The sequence below is a fragment of the Struthio camelus genome, chromosome Z (genome assembly GCF_040807025.1).
Source record: "Struthio camelus isolate bStrCam1 chromosome Z, bStrCam1.hap1, whole genome shotgun sequence".
Lineage (NCBI taxonomy): Eukaryota > Metazoa > Chordata > Aves > Struthioniformes > Struthionidae > Struthio > Struthio camelus.
Window position 1 is genome coordinate 60,706,596 of NC_090982.1, and position 19,672 is coordinate 60,726,267.

General features: G+C 38.1%; 1 protein-coding gene across 4 annotated transcripts in view; it reads left to right on the plus strand.

The window, feature by feature from the left end:
* LOC104152982 (transportin-1) overlaps positions 1-19,672 on the plus strand; it is a 72,267-nt gene that overhangs the window by 21,153 nt on the left and 31,442 nt on the right. For all 4 annotated transcript variants that reach the window (XM_068927147.1, XM_068927148.1, XM_068927149.1 and 1 more), the window contains 2 exons: positions 13,915-14,064; positions 19,104-19,210. In XM_068927147.1, the coding sequence (XP_068783248.1) occupies positions 13,915-14,064; positions 19,104-19,210 (257 nt within the window). The remainder of the gene's footprint in view (positions 1-13,914; positions 14,065-19,103; positions 19,211-19,672) is intronic.

Genomic DNA, 19,672 nt, shown 5'->3' on the forward strand with positions numbered 1-19,672 from the left:
TCAAAAATGTGGGAGCTTCGCACTTGTATTGGACTGTAGTTAAGTTGAGGAGTAACTTGGCACTTCAGGTGAATGAAGATGTAAGGTCACAAATAAGCTTCTAATTCTATAAGCTTCTATAATGATATAAAAAATAAAAATAATAATAAAGCTTATAATTCTAGAAGCTTCTATATACACATTGTAAAACTTGCTGCTCAATCCAGTTAGGATCATGATCTCACTAGTGCTCTTCAGCCTATTAAATATTTTGCAGATCACATATGGGAGTGGTATGAAGATGCTGTCTGTCCAAATCTTAATTCTGAATCTTAATTCTAGTAAAATACAGTTAGAGTTCCACTGTATACTTGCTGTTGGCTTATTCTTATGGGCATTAGCACAGACTGTGTGGCACACTGTGTAAATTTGGACAGTTCCTTAGCAATGATTAGGGTTTGTAAAAGGATATTGGGTTTGTTTCTTTGTTTTTACCCCAGTGTAGTGCAGCCACTGATTTGTGAGGTCTTTGCCAAAGGTAGAGATTTGTTTCAGAATCTGTTTTAGCACCTCTTTTGGCTTTTTAACATTTGTTTATCAATACGTTGGATTTTTTGGAGGGTTTCTTTTGCTTGGTATCATGGTACCAGTGTATTTTTCTGCCTTCTAGTGCTTCTTCTCTTAAGTTTTCAAGTGTTTTTTTTTTTTTTCACTTTGATTTAGATTTGACTTACATGTGGCCCCGTAACATTCAAAACGGTTATCTTCTGTTGGAACTAGTGTTTTTGTTATTGCTGTTAGCTTATTTTGGGAAGAAGGGAAGAGAGAGAAGGAGGAAAGTATGTTTTCATTTTTGAAGGCTGGAGCATATCCCAGTGTTTTGGGGCGTTCTATGTAGTAAGTCTCCTGATAATCCTTAAGGCCTTGGGGGCGTATCTCAAGTTTGAGAGAAAGCTTTCAGAAACTGAATTGACCATGATTTTTGAGCAAAATGCCAGCGTAGATCTAAATTATCCAATACCCGCTTCGGAAGTGTGCGATCACGCTTTAATTGTTCATGTGCTTTATACTGTTGACAGCAAAAATAAAACTCGGAGTAAGTCTGATAGTGGGATCTGGAGTTTATACAAAGGATATGGTGAAAAGGTTGCTCCACAGCTTTTTCTTCAACATATTTTTTTAATTCTGGCTTACTTGCTAGTTTCACTTTCTTCATTCCATTCACCGCTTGACGTCCTAGGTATGTATTAGGATCTCCTTCCAACAGATCTTTTCAGACTATCCCATAGCCTTTTTTGCTTCTTAATGGTTATGTACACCAATTTGGGATGGAATTAAGAGTAGGAGATATTAACAGTTACAGAATAGTTGCTTTAGAGCTGCTATGTCTGGGGAGAAAAAAATTCTGGGGGCCGTGGAATCTAGAAAGTTAATTTGTAGAAGTAGGTATTTAAGATCAATCTGTACTGGTATCTCTTACTGGTAGGTCATTTGTGTGACTACTGAGAAGCAGTTACTGCTTCAGAGAAGCTCTTGTCCTACATCAGTGAAATATTTGCACAGTCATAACCTTTTGTCTAAGGCAGCTGTTCTTACCTTATATATTTACCTTATATTCTGAAAGTTTAGGAGACTGAACTTAGTTGGTCCTTTTCATAGTACTTGCCAAGATCTGAGTAAACTGGTACCTTCCTTGGGCAGGACTAATGAGGGATGCCTGAGGGCTGTTGATTGGTCAATCATCTGTCATTAGGCCTGCCCAGGCAAGGCAAGGAGACCTTTGGAACTGTCGTTCAGTAGTTGCTGTGCTCTTGCATCCCCTTTTGGACCAGTAGGAAAAAACATGTTGAACTCATCAGATAGGTAACAGTCTTCAGTGCAACTGGGAAAGTATTCTTTCCTTCTTTCTCCTGCAGAAGGCTGTGTTAGCAGCCTGTCCACAGCCTTGCCGAGATTGTTGGCAAGGGGAAAGAACTAGTGCGCACCTTGGAGCACGTACATCTCAAGAGCCAAGATGAGACTTAACGTTCATACTGTCAGAAGTTCATGTTTGTGTTATGGTCATGCCATCCCAGCGGAAGGAGCCGTAGATGTAAGCTTCCAACTTCTTATTCAAGAGACGTGAATGAAAAGAAATGGAAAGACGGCTTATTCAAAAGAAGTTAAGATATTTTGATAGCTAGTGCATGAGCAAGAGAGCTCAGTTTGATACCAGGTGTGACTAACTTAGATTCAGCTTTTGCAACAGTTGCAACTGCTGCTGAGGTACCTGTGCCTAAAGATACGCTTAGGTGACAGCTCCTGAATGTGGACATTCTGTGGTGTTTAATAAAACATGTTAAATACACTCACTTTACCGTGGCAAAGGTTGTACCAAATAATCTTTGGCCTGAGTCTTATGCCTCCACTACCTCTGCAAGCAAATAACTTCACTTGCAAAGTTAGCTGTTGCGCTAAGGCCTGCCTGTAAGATACTTAGGTAGATCTTGTGCGTGGTTTGGGGATTTGTTTAGTTCTAGCATCAGAAGAATTCCTTTTTCAGTTGCAAAACTCCTCGCCCCATATTAGCTTCTTCAGGCTCCTGTACCTAGATGCTTATTGCTTGCTGTTTTTAAGTCTATTGTGGTGCTATCGCACATGTGTGTGTCTGTGTGTAAGTTTCTGCGAGCCTTGTTAAGCTATCAAAGGTTTGGATCTTCCTGAAAACATATGTTGCCTTGCTACCTTTTCATTAGTGGAAATATATGCAGTTATGGCATATGCGTACCATAGCTTGAAGTACTTCTTTTTTTTTTTTTTAAACTACTGTGCATCTGTAAAGATAGCATTGAATATATGGACAAACCCGGACATTACAAATATTCCAGAATATAAAAAACATTGATGAAAGTCCTGCATGCAGTCCTGGAAGTCAGACAATAGGCAAACTGATGGACTTAAATATGATCCCAGCTCATTAGCAGTTGAGGTGAAGGTCTCTACAAGGTGCTTCCCAGGATGCATGCTGCGTGGCAACCTTCCTTAATTGGGAGAAGTGGAGTCTGGATTAACCTGAAAACGTCTGAGTGAAAGAATTTTGGTTTTATCTGTAAGTGAAAATATCATTCAGATCCTCTGTTACCATAGCTGTCCCTTCTTGCATTGGCAGGTATAAAATCAGGCAGATAATGTAGTTGCATTGAGTTGCAATGTTGAGTTGTTTTTGTTTGTTTTTTTGTTTGTTTCTTCTAATATCCCGAGTTGAGCCCAGGATTCTGTAGGCCTCTCTGCCGTTAACTGGTTATTTTCTGGAGTGTGTGCATGTAACTGCTCTTCTTCATACCATTTTTTTTCACGTGTGGTTGACTGAAACAGAAGCCAGTCCAATGCTGTAAGAGAGTATTGTCTTTGTTTCTGTTGCTTCTTTCTCCGCATGCCTGAAGCTTCTCTTCTTTATTCCAAGTCATGCATCTAAATCCTCCTTTCCTTGTTCTTTTTCTATTTTCCCTACTTAAGTCTGTTTCCTTGAAGGAAAAGATGGAAGTGCTGTTTTCATTTCAGCCATCTCTCTGTTTCGCATGAGCCAGTTCTAGCCTCTAGCTAAGGGACTTTTGAGACACTCGTTCCAGACATCTGATGCATGAGGCAGGTCAGGGGCAGGACTTCTAGGTATCAGAAAACAAATAGTTCATACTCTAAGCCTTGCTTGGTTTATGCCTTCTGTAAACAAATGTTCTTAAGATCTCTGGGACTTTTTTCCTCTAAGAAATACAGAAATAACTTCCTCTTTAATTTCATTTTCCTGTCCTTTTGCAGGACAATTCTGTCAATTCCCTATAAGGGTTGTTTTGCTTTGTTTTTTAACTTGAAGTTATACCTTGCTTTATCTTATGCAGCGTCCTGAACTTTGTGAACGAGAGGTGGATCAGACTTGCTCTAAATTATCACAAGTTGATAGCTGTTCTCGTTCACTAAGAATACACTCTCGTTTTTAGTAATTCAGCTTGTCAATTAAGGAGTATTGAGTATGGTGACTCTTTCATAATCATGCCATAATGTTTTGTTTTGTGAGGTGGTGTCGTCATACTCTGAGGTGACACTGCCTGTTTTCATCAGCAGACTACTGTGTTGCTACCTGGCAGCATTTCTCCAACCAACTCTAAGGAAAAACTAAATTGAGAATCTGTAATGTTTGTAGACTATGCATGTTATGTTTATGCCTGTATCCGTTCCTGAATGAGGTCCTTGCACCTGTGAGAGCAGAAAAAGAAGCTGTCTGTGTATGGTTTCAGAATTAATATGACATTCTATTCGGCATTCGTTTGACCTAATGCAGCCTTCCTGTTGGTGGATGCTTTTATACAAAAACTGCAAGAACAGAAGTGTTATTGAAGCTTACCACTTGTTAGATAAGCTATGAGATGCTTAGCACCTCTTTATATAGTGATGAAAAGAACACAACAACTGATCTAGTTAAGATTCTGTTCTAGTTAAGATTCAGACAGATTTTATCTTGCTTAGACAAGAGATAGAGGGCATTGTTAGTTTGCTTGTGGTTTCTGTAAAGGTCTGAGTTTGGTTCCTTCTCCCCTCTCCTTTAGAAGTGCTGCTGGGCTGTTGCTGGGACCTTAGCTAATGGGAACATACATTTGAGACAAATGCCTAATGGTCCTGATAACTATAGCTGTCTGCTAGCCCACATAGCTGAAACAGTGTAGATGGCTATGCAAAGTCTTTGTGATTCTGATTTTGGATCATGTTGTAGTAGTTGACTCTTCATCCCATCCTAACGTGGGAACTCTAGTCATAGGTCTGAGTGTTATCTTAGTAGATAGATTATTATAAACACTATGATATGATATTTGAGATGAACTTCTAGCCTGAAAGTGAATGATCTGGAATTGGGAAGACTGCTTGAGTACAGGTTTTTATTACAGCCTTTATGGGTGGACTTTTACGTTTATTTTCAAAATGCATTGGATTTTTATAAATGAGTTGAAGCCTTTCTGCAACTCTTGATCTTGTTCATGTGATAACTTAGTCATTCAGAGTGCCTTACTGTGACATGGAATATCACTATGAAGAAAGGCTCCCCCCCCCCCCAGTAAAAGTTACCACGGGTGGTGATTTATTTTATTATTTTAGTAAGAATGCTGTTAACGATTCATCTAGCTCTGCAAGCAGAATTTGAAATGGCTTTTTATAAACTGTTACTAGGATTGAGTTTGTGCTGTGGATTTGATGAGATTGTTTTCCAGTGCTCATTGGAAAACAAAATTTGAACTGTTATCTGGACAGCACTTCATAAGCCTATTCTATTATGGCTTTTCTCAGTAGGTTGGTGTTAAAAGATCCTTGAAGCTGAGCAAGAAAAAGACTGTTGTGTGGGGTCAGGTGTTGATTAACCAGTTTTCAGTTTCTCAGAAGTGTTTTTGATGAGCAGGCTTAGTCCGGAAAAGTGGTTCTGCAGCTTTAATTAAAATGAAGCAGCCCCTGGCTTGCCAAACATGCTATCTTCCAGAACTATACCATTATTAAATAGACTAAAATAACCGCCAAGGAGTGAATCAGATTGATGTTAACTCTGAATTGTAATCCAATCAGACTAATCTGTCCTTACATTTTGAAATGCTGCGTAACACATATAGTGTCCTACTTAAACAGCAGCAAAATATTTTTTCCATTAAACTCAGATATGTTAAGAGTTACAAATAGAAGCTAAACACAACTGAGTTTCAGTAATCAGTGCATAAAGTAGTTGAGGTCCTTAAATATCTAGGGTGAAACCAAATTATGAGACGTTAATTTTACCTGAGGCCATATAAAAATTCCTTGTTTTTCTCTGTGTGATGCCTAATCTCTTCCTTTTCCTCCCCTTGTACGGAGGTTGTAATGTAGATTTAAGGAAAATGCTTCTCCTAAGTAGGTTTTTTGGCATGCATGCCATATGCAGGAAGTGACTTTTTCTTTTCTTTTTTTTTTTTTTAATAGAGTCTTGAAAGAAACTTTGAAGTTACCTAGTGGATCGTGTAATGTGATTCAGTGCTTCGGGAATGTTTTCTTGGAACTCCTTATTCTCTGAGCATCCAGAATCAGAGAGTATGGGATCTCCATTATTAGCTCTTCCATATCCCTGAAGCCCACACAGAAAGAGTATTGGAAAAGGACAGATGCAATAGAAAGTTCCTTGTCTGTAGTACCTTCTTACTAGCCTAGTGCCCTCAGGTGCTTGTTCACATTGGTTTAGGCTCTTCAAAGGTACTGTTTACTGTAAGCAAAGTCACTTTAGGGCAATCTTGGAATATCTGCTTTCCCTCAGATGGTTTTTGGACCTAGAGGAAACAAGTTTTAAGGCTTGTCCTGATCCTTACTGCTATCAGACTCTCTAATTCTCATTAGCTGTGCCTTTTTTTGAGGTTCAAGTAGTCTTAGGTAAGGTCTGTTTTGGCCCCACAATAAATACATCTGTTATTCTTATTTTTTGGATAAGTTAGAGGGTGTCCAGACAGCTCTTTGAAGCCTTTCCTTAGTATGTCTCAGGATGTGAATGCAGTTTGTTGCAAGGGGTATTTCTTTGTATGTTTACTTTTAAAAGTCAGACTGTCCTACTCGATGATGTTTACTTTGTTGCCTTTCTTGTCAAATCTTAAGTGTACCTAGAAGGCTAGTATCCAGCACCCCTGTGTGGTGTTCCCCTAGAGAAAGGGAAGGCATTGCTGGTGTCATTTCCTAATAACAGTTTTATCCACCAAGCACTACTTGATGTAGTACAGTTGTAAGGTGTTTGAGCCAAGCATTTGTTTCATCATTTGTTTTAATCCTTTTTTCCTTAGAACGTAACTTTCTGGATAGCTAAAAGAATTGAGTGACTTGGATGAAAGTAAGTGTTTATCCGCTGGCAGAATGTGATACAGTGATTATGAGCATAGCTCATTTTTGCCTTATTCCTCTTGTGATGTTGGCAACTTCAAATGCTAAGGTGTAACTTTTTTTTTTTTTTTAAAGCAAAACTGTTCTGTCTGCTGATTTCAGTTCCTGGCTATTAAGTCTTTTTTAGGAAGAAGCTATGATTCTGCATGTATTTTAACTGGTGATGTGGATTTAATGCATACAAATGCAAAATGTGATTGAAATCTTGACTGAGATTACTTGTTCATGAATATTTCTAATCCTTCAATGAGAAATTGACAGTCTCCTAAAAGAGATGAAACCAAAGAATAAGGATCCTGCCTGAGCAGTGTCATCGGAGAAGCAAAAGATTGTTATTTCCTTCTGTTCTAATGCATAAGAATGCAGACAGAAACACAATACAGAGACACCTTCATGAGTTTTCTAGCAGAAAGAGCCCCGCTTTTGTGTGTGTGTGTTTGATGCTGGACTTTAAGCTCAAAGTACTATACTGAAGGTTAAACTGGTATAGTCTCCTATCGTGTCAGAAGCAAGTTTGAAGATATTTCAAAACACTGAGCGTGTCTGAATACCTGAATGACCTCGAAAGGTAGTGGCTAGTATGAAATTAATCAGTGCTCCATTGACTTTTGAGTCATGGAAAAAAGTTTGACACAACTGCCTAAGTACAGGATTGTCTGTAAGAAGCTAAAATAAAGCTGGAAATGTTCTATTGATGCTGAGTGTTGCATATTTATTGGGTAATAAGTAGCAAAGTTCTGAAGAAAGTATTGTAAATAAAACTGATCTGTGTAGAATGTGGGAAGGCTGTTGAACTGCTGACCAATAGTTGGTTTATTGCTTCATTATGCAAGTTTTTGCATTCTAGCTAATAGTGACTATTGATCAATCCGTGTGCAAAAATTTGTACAGCTCTACAAGCTTGCATGAACACAAAGGGTTTAAAGAACTAATCCTCTGGTTTCACTCCTGCTTTCAGCTTCTCTATCATATGCCCACAAACTGGTTATCTCAGCTCTTTTCCTATCTAATACCGTTTTATGTATCACCTCCTGATCCTGCAATTAAATCGGTGCTGGAATTCCACTATCAAGAGCAGAAGAATCCTTAATAAGAAATCACAGTGCAGTGTAATGATGGTACGATTTGCTGCAATATCCCAGACTATATAATTAACCCTGGATATTGTTGCAGTTTGGGAACATCTAAAAGGTAGTGTCATCTCTCTTTGATGTGTACTTGTGTGTGTGGTTTTTTGTTTTGTTTGTTTGTTTGTTTTTCCCTCTCAAGTGTCTTTGCCCTAAACTAAGTGCGTAGGGAAATTAAGACAGGCTTCCCAGTGGAAGCTGCTTAGACAGTACTTGGCAGTGAATGAATTAGGGATTAGGGTAATCATTCTCTCTGAAGAAGTGATTTTGTCAGATAAGTAGAAGTTTGGTCACTATTTCAGTATACAAAAGGTGAATGTTAGGTGCCAATCTGTCTTGTAAAATAGCTATTGGAGCACAAGGATTAATTAGGTGAGTGAAGTAAGACCTTGTTACCAGCTTGAATGGTTCAGAATACTGCATCAGATTGGTGAGAGAGCATCAAGAAGCCCAAAATACAGGATGCCCACCAAAACTGTGACTCTGTAGGGTGCCGTGGATTGGAATTTTTGGCTTCGCCTCCTGCTGTCTACGTCATATAGGCATAGCTTAACAGAAAGTTGAGTGTTGTCCTGTATGTATAGGTATTGCTGTAAAGCTAGGCTACTTTTGGTTCTCTAATACCCTTCCTTGCCAGTAAGGCTTCTCTTCTGTGCCATGAGGCCTGTGTTTGTCGTTGTAAAACAATAAACAGCCTCACTCGAGTTCACCTGTCATAAGCAATGACATGTATGTCCTTTTACTGCGTAATTAGTTCATCAAGACAAAACCCTTTCTCACTTTAATTTCGTAAGCCTGTATTCAGTGTATTTCCTTTTTACTGCCGAACTGAAAATACAAATTTTGTCTTTTTATACACTATTACCAGATTTTTCAATTAGCAATGCTAGATTTTCAATTGCAGTCTGGCACATAGCAGAGTAGTTTGGGCTCTAGAGGAATTGCTCTCCCTAATAACTACCTCAATTTGCAGTTAGAAAATAGAGTGCACCTACCTGTTCTTACTCTAATGCTCCTTTATACTTAGAAGTTTAACTTACTTCCAGTACTTGGCTATACAAGTGTTCTTATGAGGACCTAAGTGAGTGAGCCTTTGCTACTCAGGATACCAGTGAGACCATCCATGGAGCTTTGATATGTGACTCCTGCTGAACTTCATCCTTTTTCAAGTCATTTGAAATCCATCTTCATTCTCTCTTTCTTCAGTTTCTATACAAGACTTCCATCAGTCGCCTTTCTTTGGGTAGGGAGGGAAATGAGGGGAAACTTAGCATGTTAACATCCCGGATACTAAAAAGGCTTATGACTTGCCAGACAAAATTACCTTTGGTCAGGTAAATACTTTTCCTTGGAGATACTGAAATAGAAATAGGTATTATTGAATCTATAGTTGCTTGAACAACCAGCGTGTGCCACTTCTGATGAAGCAGATAACCTCTCTAGGAAAGAATAGCGCGTGCCAGCCCAGTGCTGCGGGGCTAAACTGTGGTGAGTGAGTTGCCTGAACTCAACTGAATGCAGACTACAGCCATTATTTGTACTTAAGACTCTGTCATTGCATTTTTGCATTTGAATGTCTTTTGAAAGCAAAAGGCACAGCTCAGTGAAGTCTTCAGTGATTCTGAAGAGTGAGAATTATGTCATTATAGGAGGAGGAGAAAGGACTTTAAAATACTTAGCAAAACCAGGAGTAGTACTTAGCCAGATGCTGAAGTCTGTTGTTAGCCTCAGGTATCTCAACTGTGAGATCAAGTTACACTTTTCTATGGTTCTTCAGATTGCCTTCAGGAAAGATACTCAGCCCTAGAGCTGACCAAAATACTATGTGTACTGTTACAGGTGGTATTTAAAAGTATTTGTTCTTTTCTGGGTACTATTCCCTTTGGCATTAAAGGAAGACATTCTTGCTTGTATATGACTAGCGTGAGAAGCGGTAACAGACATGTATCCCTTTTTAAGGCTAGTTTTTGACTTCATGAAAGTGGTGTGCTATCCAGTTGTCCCCCAGCATTACAAGATAACACATTGAAAGTCTTCTGACATCATCCTAATGTCTCACGGCAAGTCTGCTCTCTGAAAATTGAGAATAAGGTGGTGATCTAGCTTCCTCAGAGGCATCATAGCCTACATCAGACAACAGCATCTTGTCTCATGAGTAGTAAACACCATTTTTCAGCTGTTAAGGGTAATAAACACTCTGTGATACCTAGCTGTGTAACATCTTGTCCTCTCAGGTAGGACGCTACTATGACATCGCGCCTGTGTCTGCTTCTGTGGACATTTGACTCATAAGAGTGATAGACTATACATCGGGCTGTCTGTATCCTAGCCTTGTTGTTAGGTAGCCCTCCAGGTGAGCGGCAAAACCCTCCTTGCTTTCACATTTGCAACCTAAGTCACATGAGCTCTGATTAGAAGGAGCATAGCTGTTTCAGGGCACATGCTAGTACTTAAAAGCAGTTCAGTAGCCTTAAAATGATTAATATCTATGTAACGTTAACTGTGTACCATCCAAACAGACGGTCAATATGCATCCATGTGCTCTGTCTGTAAACCATCACAATCTGGAACTGCCATTAGGCTGTTGCAGTGGAACTGAAAAGCTATGAGGGCCAAATAATATTTGTGTGATACAGTTCTATGATAGAAGTGATACAGCGTGAGAGGGGATGGATGGACTTAATTGGCACCAAAGATGGTATCAAATGCCAGAGGTCTGCCTCACTTCCCTTCTTTTCCTTGTACTGTATGTTCTTGTCAACTTTCTATACTTCCAGATTGATTGAGATGGAAGGAGGCAAGACTGTGTTCTTTTTTGATGGCTGAAGCATATGGCTGACAGAACTTATCGCAGAATCTATGAATGCTAAAATGTCTTATTCAGCTCTGGGGCCATCTGCCTGGAATCTCGATGTTACAGCAAGAACTCCACCCAGACCTATATTACTGTCTCCTGGCAGTGTAGCTGTTAAGTTGCTGAATAGCCTGGATTCCATAAATATCTTTTGCAGTCATATATCAGAAGAATTTTTCTCGAACTAAAATTTTGACCGTGGTGTAGTTTTAAAAATACCTGAGTATCAGATCCTAGGCTGCTACCATAGCTCACGTGGCTGGTGTGTGTTTAGCACCAAGTCTGTTTCTCAGTGATACCTGCTTGTCGCCTCTCAGCATGGTGATGAGCTTAAAAACAAAAAGCAAACCCACTTTTTTCCTCATTTCTTGAAATCTTTTATTTGGCAGAGATCTGACTTCAATATAAATCCCTTGGAATCTTTATTACAAGTCTGTAGGATAAACACTTCCTATGAAGAATAGTCTTTTTGTTCTTATCTTGGCTAAAAGAGTGAATTTAAGAGGCTTCTTACTGCTGCGTTGCATAGGACAGTCCATAAGAAAAATTAACGTTGATGTTTCACCTTAATGTGACCTTTAGTTTTGTCTACATCAGCTGATTAATCCCATTTATAACACAAGAAACCTCATAGTATCTGTATCCCTGCTTGGCTACGTTGAAGCTGTTGTCTTCTCTTCTGTAATCATAGCTAGGCATTCTAAAGGATGAGTCTTTTAATGATCGCTTGTTTAATATTTTCTCGCTATAGGTTATGGCTAACGTAGCTTTCTGTAATCTGCCTTTGGTTGGAACTCTGACTTTGTTCCCTCTTAAGAAGATATTGCTGGCTTATAAAGGACGAGTAGCTGTTGCATTCTTTGTGTAACTATGATTGCTAAAGATGACACATTCATTGTGGCTTGCAAGGGCTTTGAATCATGTGGGAATTGAAGGAAGACTCCTTTGCTTTCCTTTCTGGCCAAGAGTATAGGCATAACTTTAAATCTTAGTACTCACTTATGGAGGACTGGATTTCTTGAAGATGTGCACACCTATCACTGAATTCCACTTAACTAAAGCAGTCAGAGTTAGACTTATTAAAACGGTGTAATAGTAGATGCAGAGACTTTACTTTGAATTCCAAGAGCATAGTGGTCAAATCTGAGGCTGATCAAGAGCTCAAGCGAAAACATCTTTCTTCAGGTCATGTTCTCCTGCTGGCCTTTATTAATGATGTTTTCAAAACTTTAAACAAAATGACCAAAATAATTGATTTGACTTACTAAGGAACAATAATAATACTTGTCACGTATGGTAGTCAAGTTATGTGGTTGAGAAAAGTTTGTCCATTCATCTACTGTTTAATTTTTTTTGTTTAAAATAATAAACCTTCCTTCCTTCCCTTTCCATCCTTCTAGAAAAGTCATTGGCCCTTGAAATGCAATGCTGTTCAAATGAAACAACTTTTACATTTTTAGAAATTGATATATACTTAAAACCTGTAGTGTAGGTAAAGTTACGGAATTGTTTCAAAGGTTTACGCATGGCATGGCTTCCTGGTTTTCTGTTCCATTACGTGGCTTGCTGATTATAAAGTTACTGAATTCTCTGTAAAGGCTATATTCATTTGTAAATCAATACATTTATAGTGTTAGAGCTTAAAAAACAACACTTCTTTAGGAAAATTAGAGTATAAACTTAAAGACAAGATTAAAATATACATGAAGGCTTTCTGGTTTTGAAGCTCAGATAAAATCAGTTGGTTGACATGAATTTTAAATTCTGATTAGCCAAACAAAATGCTCTCTTTTTCTGGAGAGCACAGGTCACGTGATAAAGTGTCTTAACAATTGTCAGTCTGAAATTACAGATGTACTGAGAGTCCTGCTGTTGCGATGCAGTAACTTGTTTTAGAATATTCTATATTTGAAAATTGTTTCTCCTCTTTTGCTTATTTATTTCTGCTGGGGTGTTAGTAACAGTTTTCAAGGTCTACAGTAGATCTACTCATAAACTTTTAGTTTCTGGGGCGAAGGAACTTCACTGAACAATCTTATTCCTCCCCCACATCAGGGCTGCCTATGAAATAAGTTTGAAACATTAGATAATGTACTAATTAGCAGATGAAGCAAATGCTAGTTAGCTAATTAGGATTGTTGTAAACTGTAATTTTAAATGTTGCTGTACTATAAACTAGTCCTTTGTATACAGAACATCCAAAACTAAGTCACCCATTGACTTTGTTGAAGAACCAAACATGCATCTGCTCCACTATAGCTGAAAAATCTCTGCGGTGCTTTTTTCCTTCCTCCTCTTGTCTCAGTATTTTAGAGGAAGATACACAGGCAAAAAGAGCTCAGTGAGAACTCAAACAAGTGCCTAAATTAAATTCTTACTCTGTTTATGTTAGTTCTGGTAGATGTGTGTTTTTTGGTTTTTGATTTTTTGTTTTGTTTTGTTTTTTTAAACAGCTCACACATAACACGTGTTAACACTGTTTAAAAGCCTTTTTTCATCTCTAATTATTAATTTAAGAGTAGTAGAACAGTTGGTATCTGAAGGGAGTACAATACTTGTTTGTATTTTGTGGAAAAGTTGAACACTACATTTCTGGTGGGAGTAGGAGAAGGAGGAGTTACTGCATAGTTCCTACCTCATTTCTAGGTTTTGTAGGAGGGGAGAGCTGGGTTGCCATCAATTTCTTACAGTAACAGTGCTACAGCAAGAGTGTCAGTATAATCAGAATGGTTTGTGCCAACCAATTACTTTCATGAGTCTTCTATATCCTGTGACTGTAAATCTAGTCCTGGCCTGTATGTGTAGAAAACTTTATCTTAAAATGTAGAATTGGCAATATTGACATGCTAATTATGAATAGGTAGAAATATTGAATGCTAAGCCTAAAAAGTTTGCTCAATGAGGTGTTGGGTGTGGTTGGAAGGAGAAGTGAGGAAATTAAAATTAACATCTCTCACTATAAGCTTTGCTCTTGTTGTATTATTCTGGAAAGCTGCCTTATCCTGTGGGTTGATTAGCCTGAATGTAACTTATTTTCTGTTGCAGATGAACCAACACGTTCCTTGAGTGGTCTCATCTTGAAGAATAATGTAAAAGCACATTTTCACAACTTTCCAAATGGAGTAACTGACTTCATTAAAAGTGAATGTCTGAACAACATTGGTGATTCCTCCCCCTTAATTAGAGCTACTGTAGGTGAGTTTGCTCTTATTGCTATCTTCTACATACTGAAAACGTACCTCTCGCCTATAATTTATCAGGAACATTAGTGAAGTAAAGGGTTATGAAACTCCTAAAACTGTTTGCTTCCAGTAATTTTCACAAGTTCACCATGATTTGATGCAGAAACTGATTTTAAATGTGAGCATATGAAAGTCGCACTTATTTTTGCTTCTTCTCTTAAAGCATAAAGATTTTACAGTTCAGTTCGTATCTGTTGAAATCTAGCTGAAAATTACTATACTTGGATCTCCTGAAATTCAGGTTGCTGCCAATTTTTGTATCTAAAAACAAGAATAAGGCGACTGACTTCAGAACTATTTCAGTGCTCCACTTGCATCAATGAAACACTTCTGTTAGCTGATTACCCCTCATCCCTGCCATACATGCACACGCTCTCTCCCCCTTCAGGGAACTATTGTATTATGCATCACACACATTCAGATAGTGACAGGTTCTGTTTTTAAATACCTCCTATCAGTAGACAGTAGATAAGGTGTGGTGAGAAGAATATCAGTTAGAAGTTTCTTTTGTTAAATGAGTTTCTTACTTTCTAAATACTGTGTTTTAGTGCACCTCTTTAACAAAATATGTATGTATTTATTACGTTTATCTCTAAGTAGAACTACTTTTTTATGTCTGTACTTTGAGAATGTGGTTTCTCCTTGTAAGTACATGCGTAGCAACAATTGTCCTCATCCACTCCAAAAACTAGAAAAAAGTAAAATAAACATAAATCATGCTTTTGAGTGCACAGAAAAGGGTCTAGAAAGAAATTCAGCTTGTACCAGCTGACTCTTTGCCTCAGCAAGTGTATAAAATAAGCTACCAGTTACTGATTCCTTAGAAGCCTTTGTCTTTTCTATAGGATTCCTCCTGCAGAGATCTAGGTTATGGACTTTGGGCTACAGAAGAATGCCTGTCTTAGTTTTCCTCCTCTTCTCAGTCACTTATTCTGAAACTCTTTACTGTGAATTTTATTGATATCTTAATGATAGTAAAAACAAATCTTTGAGGGGAGGGCACTTCTGTGCTTTCAGGTTGTAGAAGAGTCATATATGCTTGTTTGCTCGTAGGAGCTGTCAGTGGGGTATGATGGAGCTGATATAAGTATATAGTCCAGCTCCATTTGGATTGTTATTTTTAAGTACTTTTCTTTGGTGAGCAGTTATTCTTTGCTTTTTCCTAGTAGGAAGTATTTGTGGATTAGTAGTTCAATTACTGTTGAGCTCTAAGTGACTCTTGCAGGGATTATTCAAGCACGTACGAACTCTGAAGATGCATATCACCTGATAGACTGTATGCTTATGTAAGCGTTGCTATTTAGTGCCTTTACTTTGCACCCTCCTATGTGAAGTAATTGAATGTTGATTCTCTGTAAAATTCTGTCTTAATAGTGAAGTGGGCCAATACTCACTGATCCGTCAGTACTTGCCAGGTGTAAATATTTCACTATCACCGAGGCTGAGTTGGCATATGCTAGTCAGAGCTGTTCTTTGGGATACATACAGGTTTCTGCTGTTGGAGCACCATAAACTTAGAGGGCCAACTGCAAATAAGACTTCTGGAGTTCTGAGAGGAAGATGAGCAAATACTGCAGCATCAAAATAGCATCAGAGAAGACATAATGCAGCTTCCATTCTCCTTTGTGGTCTCTGACATCTGGTGGTAACCACACAAAAACTAATGCCTTTTGACTGAGATGGAGGCAAGCTAAATAATCCCATTGTCAGAAGTGACCTCACTGGGGAGAGCGAACCTAAAAACATGGAAATAGAGTCAATTTTAGAACTGTGAATCCAGACCAAATGTTAATTTAACTACATGTTCTTGTATCCTTACTTAACTTTTTCCTGTTTGAACCCCCAAATGGATAATAGTGTGAATCTCTCTGTGGCATGTGGTACAGGTTTTGAAGATCTTTGTGCCAGCGGTGAGATAGAGATTCAAATTCACGAAAGACTGAGAAATTTTCCATACTCTTCATATGCAGACTTAAGAAGGAAATAATTGCATCCATCTGGCAGGTGTCTGACTGTCGTTAAAGTTTTCCTGTGCTCCTAAGCTGAGCAAAGACCTGTAGTATAGCTTCTGCTCACAGGCAAGCAGAGGAAATAGCTTGAGCATTTAAAGTGGCAAAACTGAGGAGCTTCGCTGTTAGAAGGAAAGCAAAAGTTAGTGTCTCTCCTATGAGGAGATACTTTGTCAGGAAGCTCTGCTTTTTAGAATTAAGGAGTTCAGAAATCGGCTTTAGGAGCTGCAGAAGCAAAGTACCACCCAAAAACCCCAGCCTTCCTCCTGTCCTGTGTGTTATTGTTATGAAAATACTGAAGCATAGCTGCTTTATGTTCAATATGTTATTGTGGAGTTGATGTAATAAACTGGGGTGGCATGTAATTGGAATACATTGACATAAAAGATCTTGTCTTAACACTTATGCTTCATGTTTTAATAGTTTCCGACTTCCCTCTGGAGTTTGTTCTCTCAGATATTTACTGTTCAGATAGCCCACCTGCTGTATTTAGGTTAGATTTCCTATTGTTAAGTAGCATCTTAAATTCTGTAGTACTCATTTGAAGTTCCTTACAATTAAAAACTATCTTACAAAGACTTTCAATTTTAGCTTTTTAACTTTGCAGCTTAGTACTTTGCTCAAAAAGAAAAACGTGAATTTTAACTGTCAAAAAGACAGTGAGAAGGTACTAAACTGGTTAATCCTTTACCTTGATTATTCTTTCAATGACCGTGTTCTGTTTTTTCCTGTTTCTCAGTATCATAGAGAAACAAAGGTGAATATCCATCTTCTGTTCCCTGTTTGCCGAGTAAAGAAAGATGGTGGGAAATGTTTGACATCTGAAAGGAGAAGTAGTTCATTAGACAATCACGTGGATTTTAACAGGAACCCAAGTGCCTAAAACTTAGTTTTATTTCCTCGTCGTTCTTAAACGAGGAAAGTTTCAAATGTTGTAGCTATTGCCTCTAACTTCTTAACAGTCTGAATTTTCCACAAAAGTCTCTCTCCGTCTTTGCTAAAGAACTTGCTCAAGATTAAATGGCTTCTCTTGAGACCTCTGCAGAAAGATTGTGATGACTTGTATAGCCTGCTGTGTTTGTTCAGTAGAAGCAGATGTTTCTATTGCAAAAGGATGGTGGCCTTAAGTAGCTTGTTGTCTACGCACCTGAAAGTATTTCCTCCAAGGTTATCCTGTTGCTGTCTGGAATAAACCTTTTGAATAACACTCAAATAAAGTAACGCTGACGCTATGTTTTCAGATAATCTTTCCTTCAGCTGTGAAAACTTGACCGTATTACAGGTATAGACTGACCTTTAAAGACTGTCATTTGGTACCTTCTGAAAACACTTCTAAAACCTTGAAAATATCTTCAACCAGCTTCTTTTCAAAACGGCCAAAGCCTTTAGGACCTATAATATGACTTCTTTCCCGTGTTGGTTTAGAGGAGTACCAGGATTTACAGTCTTCTGGCACAGGTTTGTAGAATTAACACAGATTCAGAAACAAACAGATCTAATTCAGGGAGACAATTCTGCAATTAAAGTAGTTGGTCTAGGAGACAAGAGCATTCATGTGTTTTGTTCTTCTTGTGAAGTTTAATTTAAAAAAATGCAAATCACTAAGATCCGGTGGCAGTAAAATATATATTGTCTAATATGGTCCTGTAAAGAGTATCAGATGCACTAATATTTGGAAGAAAAGCAGTCTTTAAGACTCCACCGATCTCCCTAGATTTTTAGGAAACTCTGTGTTCAGTTCTGATTATGGAGAGAACTGGCTCTAAACAGTCTTCTGTGCTGTAAAAAAGAGTTTTACCTCTGTCTTCCTCTTTGCCATTTGACTTTTTGGGATCTCCAGCTTTATTATCAAAACTATGTATTTTTTGTCTTAATACCAAGGAGCAGGGGAAAATCATTTCTCAGGATGGTCTGAATCGCATCTTCAGTGCGAATTGATGTGATCAAAAAGAAGTTCTCCTGACTGAAGTTCTCCAAAAGAGAAAGCATTAAAGGAAACATGATCCAGTGTCTCTTGAGTTACTGTTTGTCCTGCCTAGAATGTCCTCTCCTCTATAATGTTGTTCAATGTTCTTGTGTATTTAATAAGAATGTTAAGATTTTTTTCCAAAGAAAGAATATCTGATGATTAGCTCTATGATGCCAGGAAAGCTTTTTCTTTTCACTTTTTTGGGAGACTGCTAGCTGCAGTAGTATCAATTTCTTCTACCTTCAAACCTATTAGAGGTAACTTTCAGTAGCGGTTTACAGATTATGCTCTCTACTTCATTTTGTCTTGAGGCAAAATGAGCTCATCCAATATAAGTACTTGTTTATAATCAGCCTTCCCTGTTCCCAGGGATTTCTATATGTGCCAGAAATGGAATTACTGACTCATTGGATTGTCCAGTCTGTTAGCTGGATCTGGGTCGGCCACACTGTACAGCGGATCACACTATGGCAGGTCATCCAGTGTAAGCTCTTACTAGGTAGCTTGATTTTAGAGTATCCTTAATGTTTTGTGTAAACCTAGTGAGGTTGTGAACACAAAAATTAATGCTGGGTTACAAGTTTGTTGAATGACTTCAGAAGTGAGACACTTCCCAAATCTGTGCATTTTTGTATCATAATAAGCAAGAGGTGACTTAAGGTGGATACTCAGTGTTCATTAGAGGTCAAGCTTTGCACAGTGCTTAGTAAATTTAGAGCCTAACCTGTCTTGTAGCGTTTGGACATGATTATATACTTAATTGGAATTACTTTGTGCTTAATTTCTGACCTGTCTGAACCCTTTGTAGTAGCACGAAAGAACCACCAGCTTGTGGATTCCCAAGCCCTTCAATAGCATTTATAATTAAATGTACTTCCTCCTTTTTATACTTGCCAATTCTTAACAGAAAAACACGTTTCTTAACTACTTATTTCTTTAAGAGGAGAAAAATAAGAAAACTTGGTATAAAACGTGCAACGTATCTCATTTCTTTCGTATGTCTAATTCACTTAGGCATTCTGATAACAACTATTGCCTCAAAAGGGGAATTACAGAATTGGCCTGAACTCTTACCAAAGCTTTGCAGCCTGTTGGATTCTGAAGATTACAATACCTGTGAGGTAGGGAGACTTATTTTGGAATAATCAAATTCAGATGATGATTTTCTATTATGTATCTCTTTACAGGTACGGTATACATGTAATATCTTCAGAGAACAAGTGACTAATTTGATACTTTTTATTCCATCTTATTCCATGTTCTTAGTGTTTATTCAAACTAATCTGTATACTCGGTATAAAAACAGAGTAAGACTCCACGTGGATAGTCATAGCATCTCAGCTGAAAAGTGACCTAAAGTTATCACTGTATGTTGCCTATCTTAGACATCATCAAGTTGATGTCTAGTCCTGACCTTGAATTTTCTCTTACTCTGAGTAGTGTTAGTTGTTCTTTCCTCTGATAACTTACTCTGGAAGCACGATCTGTCATAGATGCTATGTTAGGCTAGTGTGGAAGGAACTCCTTTTTGTTCAGTGTGTATGAAGGAAAAGAAATGCTAACTTATCTGTCATAAACTATGA